Source organism: Vipera ursinii, assembly GCF_947247035.1.
Source record: "Vipera ursinii genome assembly, chromosome: 3".
NCBI lineage: Eukaryota > Metazoa > Chordata > Lepidosauria > Squamata > Viperidae > Vipera > Vipera ursinii.
The window spans coordinates 169921427-169948255 of NC_139516.1; the positions used below are offsets into that span (position 1 = coordinate 169921427).

At 44.0% G+C, this 26829-nt stretch overlaps 1 protein-coding gene across 2 annotated transcripts in view; it reads left to right on the forward strand.

The window, feature by feature from the left end:
• Positions 1 to 15849, forward strand: part of DSG2 (desmoglein 2) — a 38515-nt gene extending 22666 nt beyond the window's left edge. For both annotated transcript variants that reach the window (XM_083359984.1, XM_083359985.1), the window contains exons 12-15: positions 636 to 863; positions 7579 to 7706; positions 8654 to 8983; positions 13031 to 15849. In XM_083359984.1, the coding sequence (XP_083216110.1) occupies positions 636 to 863; positions 7579 to 7706; positions 8654 to 8983; positions 13031 to 13996 (1652 nt within the window). In that variant the 3' untranslated portion in view covers positions 13997 to 15849. The remainder of the gene's footprint in view (positions 1 to 635; positions 864 to 7578; positions 7707 to 8653; positions 8984 to 13030) is intronic.
• Positions 15850 to 26829: the final 10980 nt, after the last annotated feature.

Here is a 26829-nt window from a genome sequence, read left to right on the forward strand (position 1 = left end):
GTTTCTGATTTCCTTTCTGCTCCAAAGAATTGGCAGTCAGAGTCAGGGGAGAAATATTAATGGTGCTGCTTCATTGTAGATTAGACTAGATTCAATTGCATCCAAGTTGAGGGATTGTTTCTGGTAAATATGAATGAAAGTGGGCAACATGTTTAGCACCAGTTGCAAAATAAAATGGTAGTAGGTTTAGGAGGGCGGCTCAAAACCTTCAAACTCCACAGCTAGGAAATGTTTTCTATTCATGATTAACTGAATTGCCTTGAATGGATTGAATATATTGTAGAGGTGGAATTACCAAGTAACATGCCAATGATCCAGAAAATTGTTGCTTTGTACAGAATGTGCAGTTTTCCAAAACACTCTGCAGTAGTTACAGAATCTAGAAATGTTGTCTCCTAATAAGAATGCTTTCTTTTAGAGTAGCCTCTCCTAACTTGGGTGTGCTTTAGAAGCACAGGTCAGCTCCAGAGTTCCTGTTAATGACTAGGAAACCTGAGGATTAAAGTATGACAGGTTGGGGAAGACTGCTTTAGCTATCAGATTGGTCACCCCAAAAGTAGCAAGACTTCTGATTTCATTCCTTTCTCTGCTACATTGCTGAACACTTATGTTTGTTTTTCTCCTTCCCTGCAAAGGGTCCACAGCTCAGCTTATACTTCAGGATGTGACACCTGGCATATACAAAATTCCTATTTTAGTGAAAGATAACCAAGGCCTCAGCTGCCCTGACCAACAAGTTCTGGAGGTGGACGTTTGTAATTGCAAGGATGGCACTGGTTGCCAAGAAAGAATTATCAGCTCCTCTCTCTTTCTGGGACCTTCTGCAGTTGCACTGATGATCTTGGCATTTTTGCTGCTACTCCGTAAGTTTTTGATGTTATTTCATGATGTCTAGAACAGGGTTGTACAACTTTGGCACCTTTAAGACCTGCGGACTTTTAACTCCCAGAATTTCCCAGCCAATAGGGCTGGCTGGGGAATTCTGGGAATTATAGTTATAGTTATAGTTTATTTGATTTATATACCGCCCTTCTCCTTGGTGGGACTCAGGGCGGTTCACAGGGCATACATAAGAAACACTATACAAAAATTAAAAAGAATTAAATCCATGCCCAATTAAAAACAGAAGTACAGATTAAAAACAATTAAAAGCCCATAATCCCCCATCAGGCCAGACCAGCTAATTCGAACAGATGGGTCTTCAGGCCCCGACGGAAAGTTCGAAGGTCTGGTGCCATCCGGAGCTCCACCGGCAATTGATTCCATAAAGCCGGAGCCCCCACAGAGAAGGCCCTCCCCCTGGGGGCCACCAGTCGACATTCCCTGACTGGCGGCACCCTGAGGAGGCCCTCTCTGTGGGAACGCACAGGGCGGAGGGGAGTCGATGCCGGCAGCAGGTGGTCCCTGAGGTAACCCGGACCCATGCCATGTAGGGCCTTAAAGATCGTAACCAACACCTTGAACCTCACCCGAAAGACAACTGGTAACCAATGCAGCTCGCGGAGCAAAGGTGTAACATGGGAGTACCGGGAAACTCCCAAGACAACTCTCGCGGCCGCATTCTGTACCAGTTGGAGCCTCCGAGTGGTCTTCAAGGGAAGCCCCATGTAGAGAGCATTACAGTAGTCAAGGCGAGAGGTCACGAGCGCATGAGTGACTGTACACAGGGCATCCCGGTTCAGATAGGGCCGCAACTGGCGCACCAGGCGAACCTGGGCGAAAGCCCCCCTAGTCACGGCCACTATATGCTCTTCCAAAGTAAGCCGTGAATCTAGAAGGACTCCCAAGTTGCGAGCCCTATCCACGGGGGGTAAGAGCTCACCCCCCATAGAAAGAGATGGAACATTTGGAATGTCCCGGGATGCCGGAATGCACAGCCACTCAGTCTTGTCAGGGTTGAGCTGAAGTCTGTTCCTCCCCATCCAGACCCGAACCGCCTCCAGGCAACGGGACATCACGGCGAGGGCATCACTGGGGTGGTTTGGGGTCGAAAAGAAAAGTTGGGTATCATCGGCATACTGATGATACCCAACTCCAAAACCACGAATGATCTCACCCAGCGGTTTCATATAGATGTTGAACAGGAGAGGCGAGAGAACCGACCCCTGAGGAACTCCACAAACGAGAGACCTAGGGGCCGATCTCTGCCCCCCTGCCAACACCGACTCCGAGCGTCCCAGGAGATAGGAGGAGAACCACTGAAGAACTGTGCCTCCCACTCCCAATCCCCTGAGACGCCGCAGCAAGATACCATGGTCGATGGTATCGAAAGCCGCTGAGAGGTCTAATAGGACTAGGACAGAGGAATGTCCCCTATCCCGCGCCCTCCAGAGATCATTCACCAGAGCGACCAATGCCGTCTCCGTGCTGTACCCGGGCCTGAAACCCGATTGGTAGGGGTCCAGATAATCCGCTTCATCCAGGACCAGAGGGAGCTGATGCGCCACCACACTCTCAACAACCTTCGCAAGAAAGCGAAGGTTGGAGACTGGACGAAAGTTGTTCAAAACGGCTGGGTCCAGGGCAGGCTTCTTGAGGAGAGGTCTCACCACCGCCTCCTTCAAGACGGTGGGGAAATAACCCTCACTCAAAGAAGCAGATATAACCGCCTGGAGCCAGCCTCGTGTCCTCTCCCTAGCTGCATAAACCAGCCAGGAAGGGCACGGGTCCAACAAACATGTGGAGGAGCTCAGCCTCCCCATAATCCTGTCCACTTCATCAGGGGTCACAGAATCAAACTCTTCCCAGATAACATTGACAAGACCGCCCGTGTCCTGATCGCCTGACTCTGCCCAGCTGGAGTCCAAACCGGTCCGAATCCGAGCGATTTTATCCGACAGATGATGACTAAATTCCTCGGCACGACCTTGCAAGGGATCCTCCCTCACCTCCTGATTGAGAAGTGAGCGAGTCACCCTAAACAAGGCGGCCGGGCGATTATCTGCGGACGCGATGAGGGTGGAGAAGTAATTACACCTCGCCACCCTCATCGCTGCGAGATAAGACCTAATATAGGTTCTTAACCGCAACCGGTCGGGTTCGGATCGGCTAGACCTCCAGCAGCTCTCTAGGCCCCGTTTCCGGCGCTTCATCTCCCGGAGCTCCGCGGAAAACCATGGAGCTCGCTGGGATCTGCGCCGGGTCAGGGGCCGCAAGGGTACAACCCGGTCAAGTGCCTCAGTGGCTGCCCTTCCCCAGGCTTCCACTAAGGCATCAGCCGAGCTGTGAGCAGTGGAGGCAGGTGGGGACCCCAGCGCCGCTTGGAATCTATCAGGATCCATTAAGCGTCTGGGGCGGTACCATCTAATTGGCTCCGTACCCCCACGGCGGGGGGTGGCAAAGCGGAAGACCAGCCGCAGGAGATGATGATCGGTCCATGACAGGGGCATAATAAATGGAGAGCCCCCACCTAGATCATCCAACCACCGTCTAGATAAAAAAATCAGGTCAAGGGTGTGGCCTCCCTCATGAGTTGGCTCTGAAATTACTTGCGTCAGGTCCATGGCCGCCATGGAAGCCATGAACTCCCGAGCTAGCTCAGATGAACCTCCCAGGGATGGTAGATTGAAGTCTCCCAAAACTATAAGTTTGGGAAACTCAACCACCAAACCCGAGAGGATATCGAGCAGCTCGGGCAGGGCTGCCGCTGTGAGACTAGGCGAAATGTACACCAGCAGCAAGCCCAACTGCGCCCCAGGACCAAATCTCATGAAGAGAGACTCACACCCGACTATCTGAGAAACGGTGGCCTCCCGCGGACATAAGGTCTCCCTAATGGTAACCGCCACTCCCCCACCCCTACCTTGAGCTCGTGGCCGGTGTAGCACCCGGAAACCTGGTGGGCAGAGGTCAACCAAAGGGACCCCACCCTCTGGGCCCAACCAAGTCTCCGTGATGCAAGCCAGGTCCGCATGCTCACCCTCAACTAAATCCCTAACGAGGGGAGCTTTATTAACCACGGACCTGGCATTCAGGTACACCAGCCGGAGCTCAGGAGGCTGCACATCCCCGCTCCCGGGACCTCGGGGAAGAACCAGAGGGTCGGAGCGCCTCACCGCTTGAAGACAGCGGAGATGGCCCTCCCGGTAACGATATGGCCCCCTGTCTATCCGCCTGCTGCCTTTCCCCGTCGTGGGAATTGGTAGTCCCACGACCCGCTCAAGAGCCCCAGATGTAACCACAACCCGCTCCCCCCGAACGCCGTCAGACCCAGGCCTGGCCTGCAACAAAGTTGTTTGGCTACCCCCCACCGCCAGACAACCACTACCCCCCACCCCCCTCCCCAACCCCCTAAAAAATTTAGCTAAAAAATTAACCAGGGGCCTCTTATTAGGTTTATATCGAGAGCCCCTGGCCTTTCCCGGCCATCTCTCAGGGTCCCAACAATTGGGCCCCTCATCGAGATTAGGGAAAGAAAAGAAGGCGGGACGCACCCAGGAGAGGGGGGCACCCCTGAGGGCGAGCAAGTCCGTGTCGGAATATTGATGCATCCAGTCAGCAAGTCCAGAGAGGGCAGTCCAATGATTGAAACCAACAGGAGGATCAAAGGAAAGGAGTGGGACATTTGGGCCATCCACCAACCACTGCCACTTGATTGGATGCTCCCAGAGGCATACCACAACCCGTCCTCACACAACGGGACGCGAGTCTGCCTCCGGGGATGGTCCAAAATGCCCACCCTGGGTGGGGCAGCACCCACAGAGCTCCCACCTCTATGGGGCTGCCGATGTAAAACAGGCCACTCTCCCACTGTGGCCTGTACCCAGGTCCGTCCCAGTCCAAAGGGGAAAGAAGGAGGCAAATGGAAAGTTAATAAATAAGATAATAAATAAGTGAATAAATAAGTTGGCAGTCCGTTGTATCGCCATCGTTGTCACAAAAGTCGTTGCTGCTGCCATCATCTCAAGCAGCCAAAAACCAACGGATCGCTGTCGCCATGGTCGTCCTCTCCACCGCCCAAAGCAGCCCGAGGACGCCGCCGCCATCGCCACTTCCATCGTCAGCAATAACTCAGAACCCGCACAAAGGGCAGCCCTATCAGTAAAATAACAAGCAGCTGTCTTCTCCGCCGCCAAACGGCCCGAAGACGCCGCAGCCACCAACAAACGGCACAAGCAGGTCCAACAATAAAATGTCTCCACCGCCGCCGCCGCCATTGCCACTGCTGCTGCTGCCGCCGCCGCCAGAATAATCTGCGAGCTTCTCATACAGGCTCTCCTCCCCTCTCACGGAAGCGCCGATCAGCTGGGGCTCTGAAGACGCCGCGAGCTCCAGGGACGCCGAGAACGCCGCCGAAAACGGCCGAAAGTTGTCCGAAGCAGCAGCGCCGACCCGACAGCCCAGGCAGCCCAGGACAGATGTAAACGCCCCCGCTGCCGACCGCAGCCTCCTAGGAGAGGTCCGGAGACACCAGGGCAGCAGGGACCGGCTAGCCGAAAAAGCCGAACCCAGCAGCGCCGCGGGAGACAAACAGGCGAGGGAAAAGCGACGCGCAGATGGAACAGGCCAACAGCCGAACTGCCTCCTCATTTGCCTCGTAATTCATTTCGTGGATCAAAATCCACATCCCCTACTCAGCGGGCCCAAAAAGACCCCCTGAGGGACTCCAAAAGGACGCCCCCATAGCCGGAGCTCACGGAGCTCAGCCTGACACGTCCGCCATCTTCAAAAACCGGAAGTTAATTAAAGTCCACAGGCCGTAAAGTTGGCAAGGTTGGACACCTTCATCTAGAGCAGGGGTCTCCAATCTATGGTCCGCAGCCCACTGCTGTGCCGTGGGCTACTAGCCACCAGGTTGTGGGACAGGTTGGCCAGCATGCACACATGTGTGCATACGCTCATCCCCACTTATGCTAGAGCCTGCAGACCCATTTGCACATGTGCACGGGGCTAGCAGCAGCAGTGGCTAGTGCCTGCGCTCATGCACAAACAGGGCTGCTAGCGGGTGCAGGTTGCACGGTCTGTTTGCACATGCATGTGGCACTAGCAGAGGCAGTGGCTAGCGCATGCATGCTTGTACAAATTTAATTTAATTTAATTTAATTTATTAATATTTCTATACCGCCCTTCTCCTGAAGGACTCAGGGCGGTGTACAGGGCAAGAATAAAACACAGAGTTACAAAAATTAAAAGGTAATTAAATACATGCCCATAAAAACAGTTGATACATAATAAAACCCCAATAAAATAATAGTAAAATACCCCACCAATCCCCCCTCAGGCCAGGCCGGCTTGTTCGAACAGGTATGTTTTCAGATCGCGGCGAAAGGAGCGAAGATCGGGCGCTGTCCGGAGCTCAACCGGTAATTGGTTCCATAGCTCCGGGGCGCCCACAGAGAAAGATCTCCCCCTGGGGGCCACCAATCGACATTCTCTGACCGGTTGAGTTGTTAGCACCATGCAGGGTGAGTTGTTAGCACCATGCAGGGTGCATGGCCCATTTGCACATGCGTGCAGCGCTAGCAGAGGCAGCAGCTAGCACCAGTGTGGATGTGCAAATGGGGCCGCTTGCACCATGTGGGTTGCGTGGCCCATTTGCACATGCATACGGGGCTAGCAGAGGCTAGCACCTGAACGTGTTCGCAAACGGGCTGCTAGCGCCGTGCGTGTGCACACAGCCCTGTTTGCACACGCTTGTGCGTGCATGGACGCACAAATTTCCCACCCGCTCCCTTTCCCTCCGGGCTGCCAGCATGAAAAGGTTGGTGACCTCTGATCAACATATGCAGGACTCTGATACGAAGACTCCCTTCATATGAGAGCTTGCAAACATTTCGCTTCATTTGAAAAGAAAGACTGTAAAGTTATCCAACCATAATTAATTCCTACTGAAACAGATTTTAAGAATTCCATCTTTTTATTTGTTGCATGTAACATGAAATGGAACATTTAAAAAGGCATTAAAATGTTAGAGTGTTGTGTTTTTTTTCTCCTTGTTATTCCTGTCTGTTTAGGAGCTGGTGTTCCTCTTTCACTTTGATTGTTGGTCAAATTCTCCTTAGCTTTCTTTTTTAAGAAAACCTGACTGGCAGCTAAGAAGCTTCCAAACATGGAGTAAAAAGGTCCAATTAGAGCAGAATATTTGTACGTATAGATGCATATACACACTCAGGCCTGACCTTATCTTGCTACTACCAAATATAGATATATTTGCTTGCTTTTTGGAAAAGTTAGGGCTTCGAGGTGCTTGTTTTTACACCTAGCAACACATTCTGTGTCAGTATTTTGCCATTCTGGGATGTGCACAAACCTGAATATACTGTATAAAACTGACTAAAAAAAACAAGGAAGATAAAAAGAGAGAGAGAGGTTTCTTTCTGACAATAGTGGTGGATGCTCTGTCCTTATTGGAATGTTAAAAACTGTTGAGTTGGTAAAAAAAAGAAAGATCAGAGCTGAACTGGAAAAGTGCCTGTCTATCATTGTGTAAGGAACTCATCTCTCCTGGAAATTTTTAATAATTTTGTTCTGATTGTGAAACATTTGAGATGGATCAGATTGTACGTGCAGATATTTTCAATATTTTTTCCCCTAGCATTTGATCTTTGTTGCTCACTGTTGTGCTGTGTCCTTTTGCAGTCGTGCCTCTCTTACTGCTGGCCTGTGGCTTTGGATCAGGCGGTGGGAAAGGATTTGTAGCTATACCTGACAACAGTGAAGAAATGTTGCGTAACTGGAACAGTGAAGGAGCAGCACCTGAGAATAAGGTATATTGTATTTTGCCTTTTCTTTCCCTTACTGCAGTTTCCCATTCCTTGGGAACGTGAAGAGGAAATTAAAGGATTAATTCATCCAGGGCAGTGTTTTTCAAACCTGGCATCTTGAAGATGTATGGACTTCAACTCCCAGAATTCCCCAGCCAGCATCTTAAGATTGCCAAGACTGAAAAACGTACTGATTTAGAGCAATGTGAATTTCCCAAGCCTGCAGTCATAAATGTGATGACTTAGTAAGTCCCATTTAAATCACTGGATCTTGACTGCAGCCATAATCACACATAATCAAGTCAAATCAACTACTGAATCATGAAGTATAAAAATGTCCTATTGGTTTCAGATCAACATAAGCAGCATGCGAGAAAGTGATTCCCTTTTTTTTTTCCTGGTGTAACTTCAAAAAGCTGTGCTTCTCCAGATTTCTTTCTACCTGCTATTCTCCAAACCATGTGCTTTTAGGACAGGCTTGAGTGGAACACACAACATAGAATATTCTTTATTGGCCAGGTGTGATTGGACACATAAGGAATTTGTCTCCGGTGCATAAGCTCTCAGTATACATATAAGCAATAAAGTGATAATTGTAAATCGTAAGATACAATCATAAATCATAAGATACAACCAACAAAGTGATAGTCGTAAGATATGAACAGGAGTAGCTAATAGGAAATATGAGAAAGATAATGGTAATATAATCCTGCTACATATTAGTAATACAATAATAAAATACTAATACAGTCCTACATGGCAGCCATAGTGGAGAACCCTGGATCTCCTGCTGGTGTATTATAAACCTTTCTTTTTTCTCTGAGCAACAAGTACCAAACCATGCCAACAGCAAATTCACTTGGCAATCTAGCAAAGCCATTCTTGTCATGTTTTCAGTGCTACTCCTTCCAGGCCCATCTTTACTTTTTAATTGTCGCCTTTGATGTTAGGCAATCCTAAACCTCCTTACTTCCTCTGGATCGGAAAAGTATGTGGGCAGTGGAGCAGGAATCGTGGGAGCAGGAGCAGCAGCAGGAGCAGCAGGGAGTGGCTTCTCTATGACCAAGGAGCAGAACATGAGCAGCAACACAATCACAAGATGGCAGAAAGAAGAGCAAGAGCAAGAAGCTCTTCTTTCTGGGGCAGAATTTGCAGGTGCCTCAGCCACACGGGCGGGCTTGACAGCAGGTGGGACAATGCTGCTAGGAGCTGGCAGAACTTTAGCCATGGATACTGGCATGGTCATGAATGAAGAATTCCTACGGGGTTACTTCAGTGAGGTAAGAGTCTACTTTCTGAATTCACTTTATCGATCAACATTTTCTACTCTTTGATGATATATATGTTCACCTGGGTGTTGTTAATCTTGTTGAATTTATCATTGTAGAGTTTGAGTAGGTATTGTTGCAAGGAGGGGCATCCTCTTCCCATTTGGGGAACTGTAAACCAATTCCTTAGGGAGGTCAGTTGGCTTCATTAAGAAATCTGTTTGGGAAGATAGGGAGAGGATGGGGCAGGGTAGGGAATGGGGCTGAAAACATTCAGCATGGCTTTGCATGCTTTTGAGGAGGTGTGGGACAGGGGAATAATTAGGGCTAGAAAGGGCATTCCCCATTGTAGTTTAACTATACTGCTCAAAAAAATAAAGGGAACACTTAAACAACACAATGTACTGTATTTAATAGTAGGATGTCTTATTTCTGTTCCCTTTATTTTTTTGAGCAGTATATTTTTTCTGCATAATTTTTGCATATGTTGGGAGCATTTTCGTGGATTTTCAAAAGAGTCACAGTTCTTTGTATCTCCAGAGAGCAATAAGCGTAACTATAACAGACAGATCCTGATATATACAAATGTATAAATTCTGATATACAAATCCTGCCTCCGTTCCCTTTGTCTCATTTCTTCTTTAAAACAGTAACTTTAGTTGCAATTGCAACTGTCAGTATTTCTCCTAAAGATATATCAGTTGTCCACTATTTCTCCGATATTGCCATATTTCAAACAGTGCTCTGCCCCAGATCTAGCACGATTACAGGTTCCACTCTGGAAAGATGCTTTCCACAATGCAATTGGGAAACAGGGCAGTCTGTTAGGAGGAGATCCAACCACACTTTTAAAGAGAAAAGGAGTTGTTGAATGGATGAAAAGATGTCCTCCGCCTTTATTTCTGAAAATAAGGAAAATGTTCTTTCTCTCCCAAATCAGCTAACTTCTGCTGTGGTTAAGCATTATCCAGATTTTAAAATTAAATGGTGGAACTTTGTTTTGTTAATTGTGTATGCGTAAAAATTTTTAAAATCTTTTTTAAAAAAATTTAAGCTATAAATATTTAAAAGCCAATAAAAAAATACAAACTGAGAAAAAGAAGAAAGAAGAAAAAATCTACATTATATATATTTACCAATAGTCACTGGGGTACTAATGAACTTATTACTATAATATAAAGAAAACAAAAAGTTATTGTGGATTATCACAAAATCACACGTATTGCTGCATCTTTTGATTAGTATTGCCTTTCCAAAATGGATCACAGATTTCTGGACCTCAAAAAAAAAGGTGACCTGAAAACAGCTCCACTAAAACTGGAGCCAATGATTGCAGCATATTGAAGACCCAGCAAATAGGGTGGGACTTCATTATTCCCCACCAGACAGGAGAGGACATGAGATCACCCACAACTGACTCAGACAGTTGCTACACACAAGAAGACGGCAAACCTGTAGTCTCCAGGGAGTTTACAGCTGAATAGCCATTTTGCTCAACCCATGGTCACCATTAAGGACACTGGATTCACGTACTTCCTTTTCTAATCACTTTTGGAAATTGCTTGATAACTGCTTTTTTAGCTAATAGCAGCTTTTAGACAAACAAGTCTGAAAAAAACCCAGATATTTCCTTAAATCTTTAGAAAAGATGTTTTAAATACAAGTTTGAGAAGTTTTAAAACATATAATTAGAATTTTGGATTTAAAATAAGACTTTGAGATTAATTATAACAATATTGCCTGTGGGAAAATGCTTTTGTTTTGAATTATTTGAGAAAGCAAAACATGATAGGACAGTAGAGGGACCAGAAGAAACTAAAGATTACAATTAAAGGAGAGGATCATTTCAATTTGATTTACTAATACAGAATGAAGCAAAATATTTTAACATTGTATATATTGAAGGACATTTTTGAACAACACAAGTTAATTTAGCAAAAGTTAAAGTTAATTTGAAGTTAATTTTTAAGGATGTCTATAGATAGACTAGGGACGTGGTGGCTCAGTGGGTTAGGACACTGAGCTTGTCGATCAGATGGTCGGCAGTTTGGTGGGTCGAATCCCAAGTGCCGCGTAACAGAGTGAGCGCCTGTTACTTGTCCCGGCTTCTGCCAACCTAGCAGTTCGAAAGCACATAAAAATGCAAGTAGAAAAATAGGGACCACTCCGGTGGGAAGGTAACAGCGTTCCGTGCGCCTTTGGCATCTAGTCATGCTAGCCACATGACCACGGAGTTGTCCTCAGACAAACGCTGGCTGTTCGGCTTTGAAACAGAGATGAACACCGGCCCCTAGAGTCGGAAACGACTAGCATGCATGTGCGGGGGAACCTTTAACTTTACCTTTATAGATAGACTGTATTTAAAAGATGTATGGAAGAGGAACAGTTTTATTGGCAAGACAGACTTATCTGAAAGTGGATTTAAACGTGACAGCGACTCAAATGATATAAAAAGATGCTATATTAGACATATAAAAGAAACCAGTTGATTTCAAAATAATCAAAAGGGACATAGATACAACCAAAAAAGTGTCCTGGATAACTATCCTATGTTAAATTTAAAAAAGAGGCTGATTAAGCCTCTTCTTAGGACTTATCAAATTTCCAATTTTTTCCCTTCATGCTTGCTACAACCATAATTCCTTATCATTCAAATCCTAAAGCTTTGGTCCAGTAATTAATTTTCTGTAACAGTAGTTCTGAGAGGGCTTAAGGTGGGTATGAAGTTTTTGCTATTCTTCATTGTTGAATCTGGCCCTCTCCTCTTCCTCCATGACTTCCTCCAGTTTCTTTAAACGGTTTTTGATTGCCCACTGTTTTGATAATTTTGAGTTCAGTTAGAAAATCATCATAAACATGAAAACCAGATTCATGGTTTTCTCAGTCTTCTTACACTGTCCAGCACTGGATAGAGGCCAAGGTAAATGTTTGATTTCTGTAGGCATGGGAATCCCACTCTTCTTGGTTCTACTCTCTCCTCAACTCTTCTAGTTGTCAGTTCTTCAGGTTTCTACAACAACCACTCCAGGATCTTTTCAGCCACTTTTTCCTATTTATCCTACACATCCTGTACTTAGTGCTCTCCCATTGACCTTTCCATCTGGGTCAGGTCAGAGTTGTAGCCCAAAGCATTTGAAGAAAATCCAGTTTAAGGAGCCTCTCAAAGCATTATCTCCACCCCCTTCAAATAATATGAATCACTGATTATAATGATTACCAGCAATATTTTTAGTCATATATAAATAAAGGTGACTTACTAATTAATGTTTTGTTGGTTATATTTTAACTCATCAAATTTTGATATTACATAGATTTATTCAACTTTAAAAACAGCTGGTCCTCAACTTACAACAGTTCATTTAGTGACCATTCAAAGTTACAATGGCGCTGAGAAAAGTGACTTACAACCTTTGAAGCATCCCCATGAACATGTGATCAGAATTCAGAATGCTTGGCAATTGGTTCATACTTATGACCATTGCTGTGTCCCAGGGTCATGTGATCACCTTTTGCGACCTTCTGACAAGCAAAGTCAATGGGGAAGCCAGATTCACTTAACAACCAGGTTACTAACTTATCAACTGCAATGATTCACTTAACAACTGTGGCAAGAAAGATCGTAAAATGGGGCAAGACTCACTTAACAAATATCTCACTTAACAACAGAAATTTTGGGCTCAATTGTGGTTGTAAGTTAGGACTATCTGTATAATTCAATCCTAAAGTTGCCACTATCACCAACCTAATATATGTCTTACCATTAACACATCTAAAAAGATTGCTTGAGGGGGAAAAAGAGGAGAAGCTTATGAGGTAACTATGCAAGGGACTAAAGCTGACCTTTTCAAATCTACTGTCCTGGAATTCTGCTGCCAAAATATGAATGTGGGGATCCTTGTTCTTTTTATCTGCATAGAATAGCTCTGGGTTGAAGTGTTCAGCTTTGTAATATGAAAATATTATGTAACTCTAGTCTGATCTGGTCTAGGCACTTTAGGTAACCAAAATGGTAACTTCTGAAATGTGTGTGCTCATTATTCTTTTCCTTCCACATTTTAGAAAGCTGATGCTTTTGCTGATGAGGATGAAGGCCTGCTTGCCAAAGATTGCCTACTCATTTATTCCCAGGAGGAAGAACACGATTCCCCTCATGGCTCAGTTGGCTGCTGTAGCTTTATTGATGGTGACTTTGATGAACATTTCTTGGATGACTTGGGAGACAAATTTAAGACTCTGGCCGAGATCTGCATGGGCAGCAAACACACAGGCCTAAAAGCAGAGCAATTCAGCTCTCATACCCAGAAAGATACAACCAGTCCTGCAGTGAATGAATCTGGTCTGCAGTACTCCCAACAGCAGAATGCAGTGAATGCTGAACACACCTACTCATCAGGGGCTGCCTACAACTTATCTGAACCTGTGAAAGGCTTTGGTTCAAAAACAATGACTGAGGAAACAGTGACTGAGTCAAACGTTACAACTAAGTCTAACCTGCAGCCAGTGAAGCGAATCCCAGACTCTGCGATTAGCAGTAGCAGTAGCAATGTTGTAGTGACAGAAACATCATATGGGACGGTACCATCAACAGTCATCCTTGACCCTCAGTTTAAGGAGAACGTGGTAGTGACAGAAAGGGTCCTTGCACCTGCTTCCAGTTTGCAGGACATGTTAGAAATGCCTGCTGGCGTCTTCCCAGACCTCCCAGATTCAAAATACGTTGTTGTGAGGGAAAGGGAGCGAGTCCTGGTGCCTAGTTCTGACTTAAAGGCTTCTGTAAGCATCCCCAATCTGTCAGAAGGACAGAATATATTAATAACAGAGAGAGTAGTGACACCAACTCCTGTTAGGCGGGCTACAGCTGAAACAGGCACTTTTCCTAACAATGAAAGGCAGGAACAGATTTTAATCTCTGACTCCTTCTTTAACCAAAGTAGCCCACAGGACGTGCTTCCCACAGGTTCAACCTTAAGCAAGTCCTCAACAGTCAAAAAAAAATATAGCTCTGTCCAATATACACGTTCATAGGTGGTGGATTTCCACCCATCACTTCATATGTACTATTAGGATTGATTGATTGTCTTCTCAAGAGCTTGAATATGTTGTTTCACTTTCCTAATGATGCTTTTTAGCAATCCATAAGGATGCAACCTTAAAACCATTTACTTGGTGCAGTGCCTCACAGTGTAATATAGGATTTATTTCTGAGAAGTTACTCACAGTAAAATGGCTCTATTAAAAAGTTCCTGCAAGAAACTCCCCAAGCTTACACAGCTAGAAAAGAATATTGTTTATCAAAAGAGTAATATAAATTTCTGTATGACTCCAAAATCAAAATCTTTTTAGTCTGGTTCGATAGTCCACTTGAAGTTAGCTCAGTATTCATTGTGCAGCAAATTCTACTGGCCTGCACCATGAACTTAGATTTTTTTTTTCTAATGAATTCACTGAATTTATCGTTTCAACAATATAGCTGATATTGAAATGCATATATCTACAAATCTGAATATATTTCAGTTTAGTAAAACTGACTTCAGAAATGCATTTATGTATTTTTAAAGAGTGCAATGTTCACAATCAGTTCCCACTGAGTTTAGTGAGATTTATTCTTCAGTCAGTACAATCAGGATGCAGCCTTAAAACTACATTTTTAACTGATATTTTATTCATTATATACGTAGGGAACATTCCTATTCTTTAAAAGAATGGATCTCATTTCATTTTTTAAAAAAATTAAAATTTATAGATTTGTATAAATTCTTCACCAATAGAAATTGAGTGAAACTGAGTTTTGTTTTTTGTATTCATGCATCCTTTTCAAGATGAATTAGTTTGTCTGTGTGGCTGGTTCAGATACTGTATTTGAACAAGGTAACACATTTCTGAAGGCAGAATTCCACCCAGTGTGTTTTTTTCATCAGATGCCAGATGTCACACAACCATAATATCAAAAAATTAACATTTGTCAATCTCAAAAATTTCTGCTGTTTTAAAAAAATGTTTACTTTAAAAAAAAAAAGGTTTTGCACTCTGAGTTGCTATTTCTGCCCGAACAGCTTGTTGGGGTTCCACAACCCACTGGACAGGCGCAGTCTGTTTTGTGAAAGGATTCCCTAAAGGTGATTCCCAAGGGTTTTCTTCAAGTCTGCTGATCCCTCCCTCTTGGGAAATGTGGTTTTTATTAGATAAGAATCAGCCTGTGGAATGCACTTGTAAGATATGGAAATCATCTTTTGCTTTCTTTGCATGTGAAATGGCTTCCTGTGTTGCGCAATAAGAGATAAGCCACTGGAGATTGGTTAAATTAAAAAAAATGTATCCAATGTAGGCTGATGGTCTTATAGGTCTTAGAGAAGGAGAGAATTCAACCTTGATGTCTGTTTGATACTTTTGTACCATGGATATATTTTTTGTTTTGTTTGTAAAGGCTTAATCTAAATAATGACCACAGCATATTTCAGTTGGCTATTCTTGTACATATGTGTGTTGAATAATATGAGAAGAAGTATAATACATATGTTTATGTTTTGGGAATGAAAAATGCATACATGGAAAGGGAATTAGACATCTGCTTATCTTACATTTTCTCTTTCCTTTTTAAATCCATAGTTTTCTCTATGGCTGTTGTATATGATCCCGTGTTATAGTGAATTTAAGCCACTTCAGTAGTCCACAGTGGACTTACAGTTATTTGCCATATTTTTCTCATCTGGTATGGGAATGCAGTCTGCTTGATTTCAAAATGTAGTAATGATTTTAGGGTTCTTAGCTTTCATTTTATATAACGATTTTGCTCTTCAAATACTAGTTTTGTAGTTAAGGAATGGGCTGGATATGCTGGCAATTTTTTTAATGGAATTTGAAATAAAATAAAAAAACCTATGTGCTTTGCAATTCTTTTAACTCATAGGGTTAGTATGCACATTAAATTCAACCTGCTGACAAAATTGCTGCCAATTATTAGTAACCTTTGTAAGTTGGTAACCGTCAGTGGTAAGCTGCCAATGAAAGTTTTGTAATGCGATATAACCTACATGCTAGATTGTGATGATTCAGACACCACTGGCATAAAGCAAGGGTCCCCAACCCCCCAGGCCATGGCCCACTACCGGGCTCTGGCCTATTTGGAATTGGGCCACAGAAGTGGCTGTCCAGAGCATGCATGTGCGCAACTCAATGGCAACCTAGAATAAGAGTTCTGCTTTATTTGTCTCTATCTATCAGAACCATGACACTCAACTTGCATGGGTGGTGGGCCAGTGGGCACTCACATAAGTCAAGCTGTGCACATTTGCACTGGCCTGCCACTTGTGCAAGGGCTGCATTTGCACATGGGTGTGTACGGGCTCACATAGCCCACTTCCCCTCTCCTCCCCCCCACAGCCGGGCCTCCAAGCCACACAGGTTGGGGACCACTGGCATACAGTAAATGCCTTTGTCACATAGATTTGTGTTCTGTTATTGAAAGAAGACTTTTTTTCATAAGAGACAAACTATATTGAACACCTGGTTAATGAATAATGAAAGGGTTGAGACGTGGAGTTAAGTTCACAGTGATAAACTTATGATGACAAAGTGGGTGCTGGGACAGGAGAATCTCACATGAATAGTATGATGTGATCCATATTTACTTGAACCTAAACCCTACTGGGGGTCCACAGTGAGGAGTAAATACAATGAACTTAGTTACAGTATATGAAAAGGATTGTTTTAGAATTGTCCTCATGTTTTTTTTTTCTTTCAGGCATGGTTTTTGTAACATTCCTAGAAACTAATAAAGAAAACAAGAAATATTTATTTATTTATTTATTTATTTATTTATTTATTTATTTATTTATTAGTTTTTATAAACCGCCCTTCTCCCGAGGGACTCGGGGCGGTGTACAGAGGAAGGAATGTATACAGATTGAACAATAAAAATAATAAGAAACAATAGTGAAAACAAACTGGGACCCCAATTAACGCTATCATGCCAGGCCGGACTGCTGTAACAGGAAAGTTTTCAAGTCGCGTCGGAAGGTACGGAGGTCGGGGGCCATCCGGATTTCGGTTGGTAAGCTGTTCCAGAGGGCTGGCGCACCCACTGAGAATGCCCTCCCCCTGGGGGCCACCAGCCGACATTCCTTGAGCGGTGGCACCCTGAGGAGGCCCTCTCTGTGGGAGCGCACAGGACGGTGGGGTGCTGACATTGGCAGAAGGTGCTCCCGTAGGTAGTCCGGACCCATGCCATGTAGGGCTTTGTATGTCATTGTTAGCACCTTGAACTTCACACGGAAGGCAACTGGAAGCCAGTGCAGCGCACGGAGGAGAGGTGTGATATGGGAGTATCGGGAGGCTCCCAAGAGTGTCTGTGCCGCCGCACTTTGCACCAGTTGAAGCTTCCGAGTGGATCTCAAGGGCAGCCCCATGTAGAGAGCGTTACAATAGTCTAGGCGAGAGGTCACAAGGGCATGGGTGACTGTACGTAAGGAATCCAGGTCCAGATAAGGCCGTAGTTGGCGAACTAGTCGAACCCGGGAGAAGGCCCCCTTGGTCACAGCTCCTATGTGGTCTTCCAGGGAGAGCTGCGAGTCTAGGAGGACACCCAGGTTGCGGGCCCTATCAACAGGGGGTAGTAACTTGTCCCCAATGTTAAGCAATGGGACGTTCTGAATATCCTGGCTTGCCGGTACGTACAGCCATTCAGTCTTGTCCGGGTTCAGTTGAAGCCTGTTTCTCCCCATCCATTCCCGGACCGCTTTCAGGCAGCGGGACATCACGTCTAGGGCATCACTGATATTGTTTGGAGTTGAGATAAAAAGCTGGGTGTCATCAGCATACTGATGGTACCCTACTCCAAAACTGCGAATGATCTCACCCAGCGGTTTCATGTAGATGTTGAACAGGAGAGGCGAGAGGACCGACCCCTGAGGGACTCCGCAAGCGAGAGGCCTCGGGGTCGACCTCTGTCCCCCTGTCAGCACCGACTGCGAGCGACCCTGGAGAAAGGAGGAGAACCAACGCAGAACCGTGCCTCCCACTCCCAGTCCCCTGAGGCGTCGCAGCAAGATACCATGGTCGATGGTATCGAAAGCCGCCGAGAGGTCTAATAAGACTAGGACAGAGGAATGGCCCCTGTCCCGGGCTCTCCAGAGATCATTCATCAGAGCGACCAATGCCGTCTCCGTGCTGTAGCCCGGCCTGAAACCCGATTGGTACGGGTCTAGATAAACCGCTTCATCCAGGATCTGAGGAAGTTGGTGCGCCACCACGCTCTCAACAACCTTCGCAAGGAAGCGAAGTTTGGAGACTGGACAAAAGTTATTCAAAGAGGATGGGTCCAAGGTGGGCTTCTTGAGGAGAGGTCTCACCACCGCCTCCTTCAAGGCGGTGGGGAAGTGACCCTCACTCAGAGAAGCAGAGATGACCGCTAGGAACCAGCCTCGTGTCCCCTCTCGAGCTGCATAGGCCAGCCAGGAAGGGCACGGGTCCAGTAAGCATGTGGAGGAGCTCAACCTTCTCATAATCCTGTCCACTTCCTTAGGAGTTACAGGATCAAATTCTTCCCAGATGACGTCGACAAGACTGTCCATGTCTTGTTCTTCCATCTCAGCCCAGTTGGAGTCCAGGCCAGTTCGAATCCGAGCAATTTTATCCAGCAGATATTGACCAAATTCCTCGGCTCGACCCTGCAAGGGTTCCTCCCTCACCTCTTGGTTTAATAGGGAGCGAGTCACCCTGAACAAGGCAGCCGGGCGATTATCTGCGGACGCGATGAGGGTGGAATAGTCAGAAGATTAAGGACATATCCATTCAATACATAAAGATATGCTCAAGTTCCAGAAGGCATTGGGTCCTATGCAACAAGATGCAGTTCAGTGGTGACAAAAGTAAAGTTCTTAGGCAGGAAAAACAAAATACATAAATATAGAATAACTTGTACTTGGCTCAACAGTAGTAACTGTGAGAGGGATCTAGGTGTTTTAGTGGACCACCATGCAAATATGAGCCGGCAGTGTGTTGCAGCTGCCAAAAAAGCCAATGCAGTCCTAAGGGTGTATCAATAGAGGGATAGTGTCAAGACAATGAGAAGTGACAGTGCCACTTTACACAGTGCTAGTGAGACCACACTTGGAATACTATGTCCAGTTCTGGTCAAAAGATGTTGAGGATCTGGAGACTAAATTATATGATGAACACTTGAGGGACCTAGGTATATCTAGTGTATTGAAGAGAAGGATTTGGGGTGGGCGGGCGAAAACTGTCTTTCAGTACTGGAGGGGTTGTCACAAAGAAGAGGGGATTGACATTCTCTAGGCACCAGGGAACAAGATAAGAAATAATGAGAGGAAGCTTGTCAAAGAGAGGTACAACCTAAAAGTAAGGAGAAATTTCCTGACAGAGCAATTAATCAACAGATTAGCTTGCCTCCTGGAGTTGTGAGTGCTCTGTCACTAGAGTTTTTCAAAAAATAGGTAGACATCCATTTGGGATGGTATAAGACTCTGCCTTAAGCACAGAGTAGGAATAGAATACTTTCAAGGTCACTTCCAGGCCTATGATTCTCTGGTTCTATCACTCAAAAATACTCTATTATCTAGAAGTATAACAGAGGGAGAAGCTCTGTATCAGAGGATAAAGGACTGTTAATCAGAATTGGGACAGGGAAAGGCGTATTTTTTTTCTATCGTAGATAAAAATGCAGAGGGGAACATAGTTATGAATATACTTAAATAGAAATAGTTACACACAACTCTGTGGTTAAAAAATATGCTGTGTCGTTGGCACAGTCATTTTGTGTTATTGTTAGCTGCAAAGTCGTGTCCGACCCATCGTGACCCCATGGACAACGTTCCTCCAGGCCTTCCTGTCTTCTACCATCTTCTGGAGTCCGTTTAGACTCACGCCTATTGCTTCAGTGACTCCATCCAGCCACCTCATTCTCTGTCGTCCCATTCTTCTCTTGCCCTCAATCTTTCCCAGCATTAGGCTCTTCTCTAGTGAGTCCTTCCTTCTCATTAGGTGGCCAAAGTATTTGAGTTTTAGCTTCAGGATCTGGCCTTCTAAAGAGCAGTCAGGGTTGATCTCCTCTAGGACTGACCGGTTTGATCACAGTCCAAGGGACTCGCAGGAGTCTTCTCCAGCAGCATAGTTCAAAGTCCTCAAATCTTTGGCACTCAGCCCTTCTTATGGTCCAGCTTTCACAGCCATACAGTACATTGCAACTGGGAAGACCATAGCCTTGACTATATGCACTTTGGTTGGCAGGGTGATGTCTCTGTTTTTTAGTGTGCTGTCTAGATTTGCCATGGCTTTCCTTCCCGGGAGCAAGTGTCTTTTAATTTCTTGGCTGCAATCCCCATCTGCGGTGATCTTGGAGCCCAGGAAAATAAAATATGTCACTACCTTATTTGCCAGGAATTGAAAGGGCCGGATGCCATGATCTTGGTTTTCTTAATGTTAAGTTTCAAGTCAACCTTTGCACTCTCCTTCACCCACAACAAAAGGCTCTTTAGTTCCTCTTCACTTTCTGCCATTAGAGTGGTATCATCTGCATATCTTAGTCATTTTGTAGGTAGCTACAAACTTTCAACTGGATCTCATCTTAGTTTTCTGAAATCAGTGAGTGAAGTTTGTATTGTGCTTACTGATTTACAATTGCTTTCAACTCTGGAGATCATAAATTGAAAGGTTCCTTGTATTAATTAATCGTCAAAATCAGGATTTACTGGAAATACCGTCTCCTGAGCCTTTTATATCAGTCACAGTTGTTAATGCTCACACATCAAAACCCAACAAAACAGTAAAGTGAGATGTGGATGAAAGCACAAATTATTTTTATTTACTTAATTATTTCTATTCCACCTTTATTATTTTTAACAAATACTCAAGGTCGTGAACATATCCCACACACCTTCCTCCTATTTTCCCCATAATAACAACCCTGTGAGGTGAGTTGGTTTAAGAGAGAATGACTGGCCCAAAGTCACCCAGCTGGCATCCATGGCTAAAGCAGGACTTGAACTCAAGGTTTCTTGCTTTCTAGGCTGGTGCCTTAACCACTAGATCACGGGTTTCAAACTGCCGGCCCGCAGGCTGGACACATCATGAGGAACCATGCCCACCCCATTGCCGGCAATGGGGAAAAGGTTCTGATACATTGTGCGATGTCACATGATGTTGCAAGTTTGACATGTCTGCACTAGATCAATTATAACACAGAATTCTGTTTTATCGAAAACTGCCTATATAATTCTAATCATAATCTTTATACTGATCACATTGGTGTTTCTTATTTTACACCACTAGATGGAGCCATTATCACACTTATGAAAATATTGTTACCGCATGCTGACTTGAAAGCCTCTTGTATTTCAGCTTTCAGTGTACAGCTGTAAGAAATGTGAAAAGAAACTAAAGGACTAAATTAACACCTTGTTTTTTTTCAGCAACCTTTGTCAGGGAGAGAGAACAACAGTTCCTTGAAAAAACTCCAAGCTTTTAACTGGCATCTGAAACCAGCAGGTAGTCCTCGACTTAGAATCATTCATTTAGTGACTGTTCAAGGCTACAACAGCACTGAAAAAGTGACTTATGACCATTTTTCATTTTTCTTGCAACTGTTGCAACCTCCCCATGGTCACATGATCAAAATTTGGATGTTTGGCTGCTGGTTCATATTTATGATGGTTGCATTTTCCTGGGGTCATGTTATACCCTTTTGTGACCATCTGACAAGCAAAGTCAATGGGAAAGCCAGATTCACTTAACAACCACGTTATTAACAACTGCAGTGATTCACTTAACAATTGTGGCAAGAAAGGTCATAAAATGGGGCAAAACTCACTTAACAACTGTCTTGCTTAGCAACAGAAATTTTGGACTCAGTTGTGGTCATATGTTGAGGACTACCTGTATCTACATATTGAAGCCAGGCTATTTTAAACTGTTGCTTATATATTTTAAAACATTGTATCACAGTGGTCTAACACAGAGTTCCCCAACCTTTCCAGCTTGGCGCCCCAGAAGTAAAGGAAGCAGCAGGGAAATGTGCATGCATGAAGCCGACATGCGCATGTGGAAATGGGCGCATGCCCATTAGTGGCGCTTGGAGGTACACGCATGTGCAAGTGGGCTGCACGCTCCCATGGCATGCATTGATGCCCTCTCACATGCACAAATGGGCTGCACACGGCCATTTCACACCACTGGCATGCACAAAGATGCCACTGGTGCTAATGTGATGCAGCGGTGCTAGTGTCCCCACGCATGCGCACATGGGACCGTTAGTGCCTGTGCGACGGTGCTACCGTGAGTGGGCCGGGACTCACCAGCTATTCCCGGGGCCCAATGGCCAACAGGTCGCAGCCCAGTACCAGGCCTCGGACCGTACGTTGGGGACCCCTGCTCTAATATATTGGAAGAGAGACAGTTCGGTGTAATGGTTAAAGAACCAGGCTGGAACTATGGTATGAGCTCTAGTTCTGCAATATTGCGAAGAAATCTGAAAGGACTTGTCCAAGCAGAAATCAATACTGACTCAATGGAACACATACACACACACACACACAAATAGCCTATCAAGGATGATGTTCCACTAAATTTTGGGAGTTTGGTGTAGAAGTTAAAGCATCAGACTAGAAGCAAAGAAACTCTGGACTCTAATCCCACTTTAGGCACCAGGCCAGCTGGGTGACCTTGGGCCAGTCATTCTCTCAGTATACTTAGTTTTAAAGGAGGTCTGGGGAAATTCATGGAGCATAGTACTATCAGTAACTGCTGATCCTGATAACTGTTTAACATTTCCTGAATCAGAGGCAGGGTACCTTAAATGCCAGACGCTGGGAAGTAATCAGCAACCAGGGATAGACTTTCCTTATCTCTGTTTATGAATTCTCTGAATGCAGCTATGAGGCTACTTGTTGACACAAACAGAAATAGATGTGTGCTTTGTCTGACCCAGCACACTGTTTTTTACCTTTGCTCCTTTCTTATTGTCCACAACAAGGAAGAGATTTCATTTTGTTACTTCCTAAGAAATCTGCATACATAGCTCAGCACTACATGTGGTCTTTATCCTGCAGAATTTTCACAGTCAGTGACTGCTGAATATTGATTGCAAGGTTCCCCAAAACTATGAACTGGGCCTAAAAAAAATAAAAATGGCAACCCTCTAAACCCAAAGAGAAAAAAAACTGAATGTGGCTCCATATATTTTCTTCACCCACTGCAGCCCGTGGCCCTCCAAGAACTGTGAAATGTGCACAATTGGCAAACAAATGAAAGTGATAGTTCAACCATTTGGAAACATATTATATCAAACAGCACAAAGAAGTCCAAAATAACCATCAAAAAAGCTATCAGGACATTTGAAAAATAATGGAGGGTGAGTTGATGAGTTCCAAAAGAAAGATGCTTTATACCTTAATGAGATATATTACCGTATATACTCCTCAAGTCCCAAACTCCCATTCCCTATTTGGTCCATATAAATCCTTAAGAAATGAACATTATTTTCTATTGTATGTTAGCTTCAGATTATCTTATGACACTGTTTAAGATTTGCAAATTACTTTTAACTCACTGACCATAAATTTGGAATTTGCTCTGGAAGGTCATTTGTGTTAAGGTTAAAATATACCGACTTTAGGCCTTTGCAAATAGAATTTCAGACTTTGTGCCTCTGAAAGCTTATATTACAATATATCCAAAAAGAATTGCTGCGCTTATGACTGAGGTAGCATTGAACAGAATCATTTAAACTCATTAATTTTAGTAAACAAATTCACTCCGGCATAAATGTTTATGGATTATAAGTGCATTACATCCAACATATAAAATATTTTCATAAGATAACAATTGAAGGTAGAAGTATACAAGAAAAGGCCAGAAAATAAAATAAGCTGAGAAATGCAGGTAATAAGGATTCCCAATAAGGAGACCGGCAATTTGCAAACTAAGTATTGAGTGTGAAAAACACATATTGCATTGGACATATTGTATTCTATTACATGTATTAATTCATCTCAAATTAGAGGTTGCCAAATTGGCTTTTTTAACATAAATTTTCAGAAATTGGGGTGGGGGTGGGGTGTCAATTAGATTGATCTCCAAAAATTCATTTGGATTTTTGGATTTTTTTTCCTGGCTTTTTGGCCCCAAGAGTCTGGGCAAGAAAGTATTGCAAAAAAGGTCATCCCAGGGTCAAGAGTTGCCTGGTTCCACCAACTATTCTTAATGGGTAAAGAAGAGAAGTTGGAGCCTTGGGCAGAACTGGGGCCATGCTGAGCTTCCCCTTTAAGAGTCAGATTTCCTGTCTTTTCTGTGTACAGAATTGCAACCTTTGCCTTTGCTTACATAATAAACAAGATTGGCAGTGGATATTTTTCTCTTGTACCCTCTCTTAAAAGAAAGGCAAGAAAGATGTTGCCGCTGAATCTTTTTGATGCTATTCTGAGAATTAGGGCAGAGCTATTGCTTTCAAGCAAATGATGCCAAAATTTCACTGCAGCTCTAGAACTACTAAAAATGTCACATTTGGACAAGGTTGGTATCATACGCTTCACTCATTTCAGTGAGTAGAATAGTAACAACCTGGATCCATAGTTTTTCATGTAATGGAAGAAAAATATATTAAAATTTGTTTGGCTTTTTTCTAGTGCAAGTAATCATTTTACAATTTAGTGACCATTTGAAATTACAATGGCAATGAAAAAAAAGGGACTTATGACTGTCGCAGCATCCCCCCAGTCACAAGGTCAAAACTCAAGATACCTGACAACAGCATATGTTTACTACGGTTGTAGCATCCCAGGTCATGTGACCACTCTTTGCAATCTTCCCAGCCCACCTCCAACAGGTAAAATCAATGGGAGAAGCTGGATTCACTTAACAACCACAGCAAAAAAAAAGTCATAATTCAACCTAACTTATTTAACAAACATCTTGCTTAGCAATTCTGGTCCCAACTATAGTTGTAAGTCCTGCTTGGCTTTAAATTAAAATTTCAATCTGGCAACTCTGTCTCAAAGGAGCTGCCTCTGTTCTAGCAATCAAATGGCTGCTGCAAAGATAGGGAAAAAAATGGCAGCTGCCATAAAAAGTTACATATAACAAAACAGATGAGTGCCAGATTTAGGCATAAACTAAACAAGTTACAATTAGGATCTCACAATCTGTAAGGCCTCTCAAAATTTCAGGTATCAATTTTCTGATTGTGCAACAAATATATATGTTGAGAAAAATAGTCGAACACCAGGATGAATGTAAACAAACTGTTTAATAAACTTAGCTTTTGTCCGCTAACTGCCGATGTCATCAGAGTAAAATGCTGGAGGTTTGGGAGCTTGCTTATGAAACCAGCTGTGTTTTTGCACTCTGCTCATAGAGCGAGTTACCGGTCTACCCGACCTGGTTGACCGGATTATTTCTAGTTGTCTCGCATCCGTCCGTGTGCTTCTGGATTCGGGAATCGTCGCCCCTCTCGTTGTCACTCTCCCTGCCTGCCTCATTTGTGTCTGAATACACGTTACTGCAAGTTGGTCCCCTAGCGTCTCTTGTCCTATGGCCGCCCCCCTCCCATTGTATATGTGCCCAGTCTCCCGCCTTTGATTCTTGCAAAGGACACATTGGGCATTTCTCCCCTTTACCGGTCATAGTTCTTTGCTGTAGCATGGGCCAACAGTTCAGATCTTGCACTGGCAGTGCTCGTTGCACTTGTTGTAAGTTGTTACATTGTTTCTCCCACTTCCTTAATGCCTGATAAGCATATATATAAATTATTTTTAAAATTACATTTAAGTATTGATTCCAGGATATACTATATCTAATTTTACATATACGTGTGTGTGTGTGTGTGTGTGTATAAAATATTATGAGAGATAAAGACAACCAAATAATATATAATATTGTAATCATAAATGCATTCATATGAAAATAATTTGTATTTTTCTCTTTAAATATCTTGCAATTAAATAACTATACATACGTTTTCAATTTTTTGTGTGATGACTCAATGTCCTGTTTTGGCAATCACTTTAATGAAATCTTTTTAACAAACTTTTTAACAATGACCTCACCAAGTCTGAATCTGACACTGATCCTGAGATAGAGCAGGGTAATTGAGAATGTATTTTCATTTATACAGTGTGAAACAGTGTGTGGATCTCAACCAGTTTGAGTTCTTTCAGTCAGGGATCATGCAAAGTATTTGGAAGATACGCTATGCAATGTATGAAGTACCACTTTTCAAATTATTAAACCAACTGGAACATCTGCAATGGTTACCTGGAGGTTTCTCTGCATGTGAGGGCACATACAATATAACCACTTGGCTGGGCAGGGAAAAATGGAAGAAAGTATGTTGTGAACACATTCAGTGAAAACTGAAGCAACCTCTCAAGCAGCTACTCAAGCTGTGCAGGGCTTTTCAACCTTTTCACCCATTGTACCACTTTTAGGATATGGCAACATCCGAGTACCACCAGTTGCCTAGCTCCAGCCATCTCTCGCTTAGGCTTGTGCGGTGCTGCCACCGGTTCAGCTCCCCTCCCCTGCTACCACTTTTCTAGGATGGTCGCATACCACCTGCCAGGTGCCAATGTACCACAAGGTGGTACCCGTACCACTGGTTGAAAAGCCCTGCTTTAAACCATTCAGAAAGAGGTGCTTTATTTGCATTCCCATAAATTGCAAAGCAGTTCTTATGAATAAAACACGCTGCAAAAACACAGGCAGATTTAGGCCTGGCTCTATAGTACAATTCAGCCAAGTAAAAGGTGTTTGTCTTAAGTGGAAGATAGTTGGGGACTTGAGTAAGGTAACATTAGAGGACAGAGTTCTGTCTTCTGTCCTGCACCCTCTAAGACAGTGTTTCTCAACCA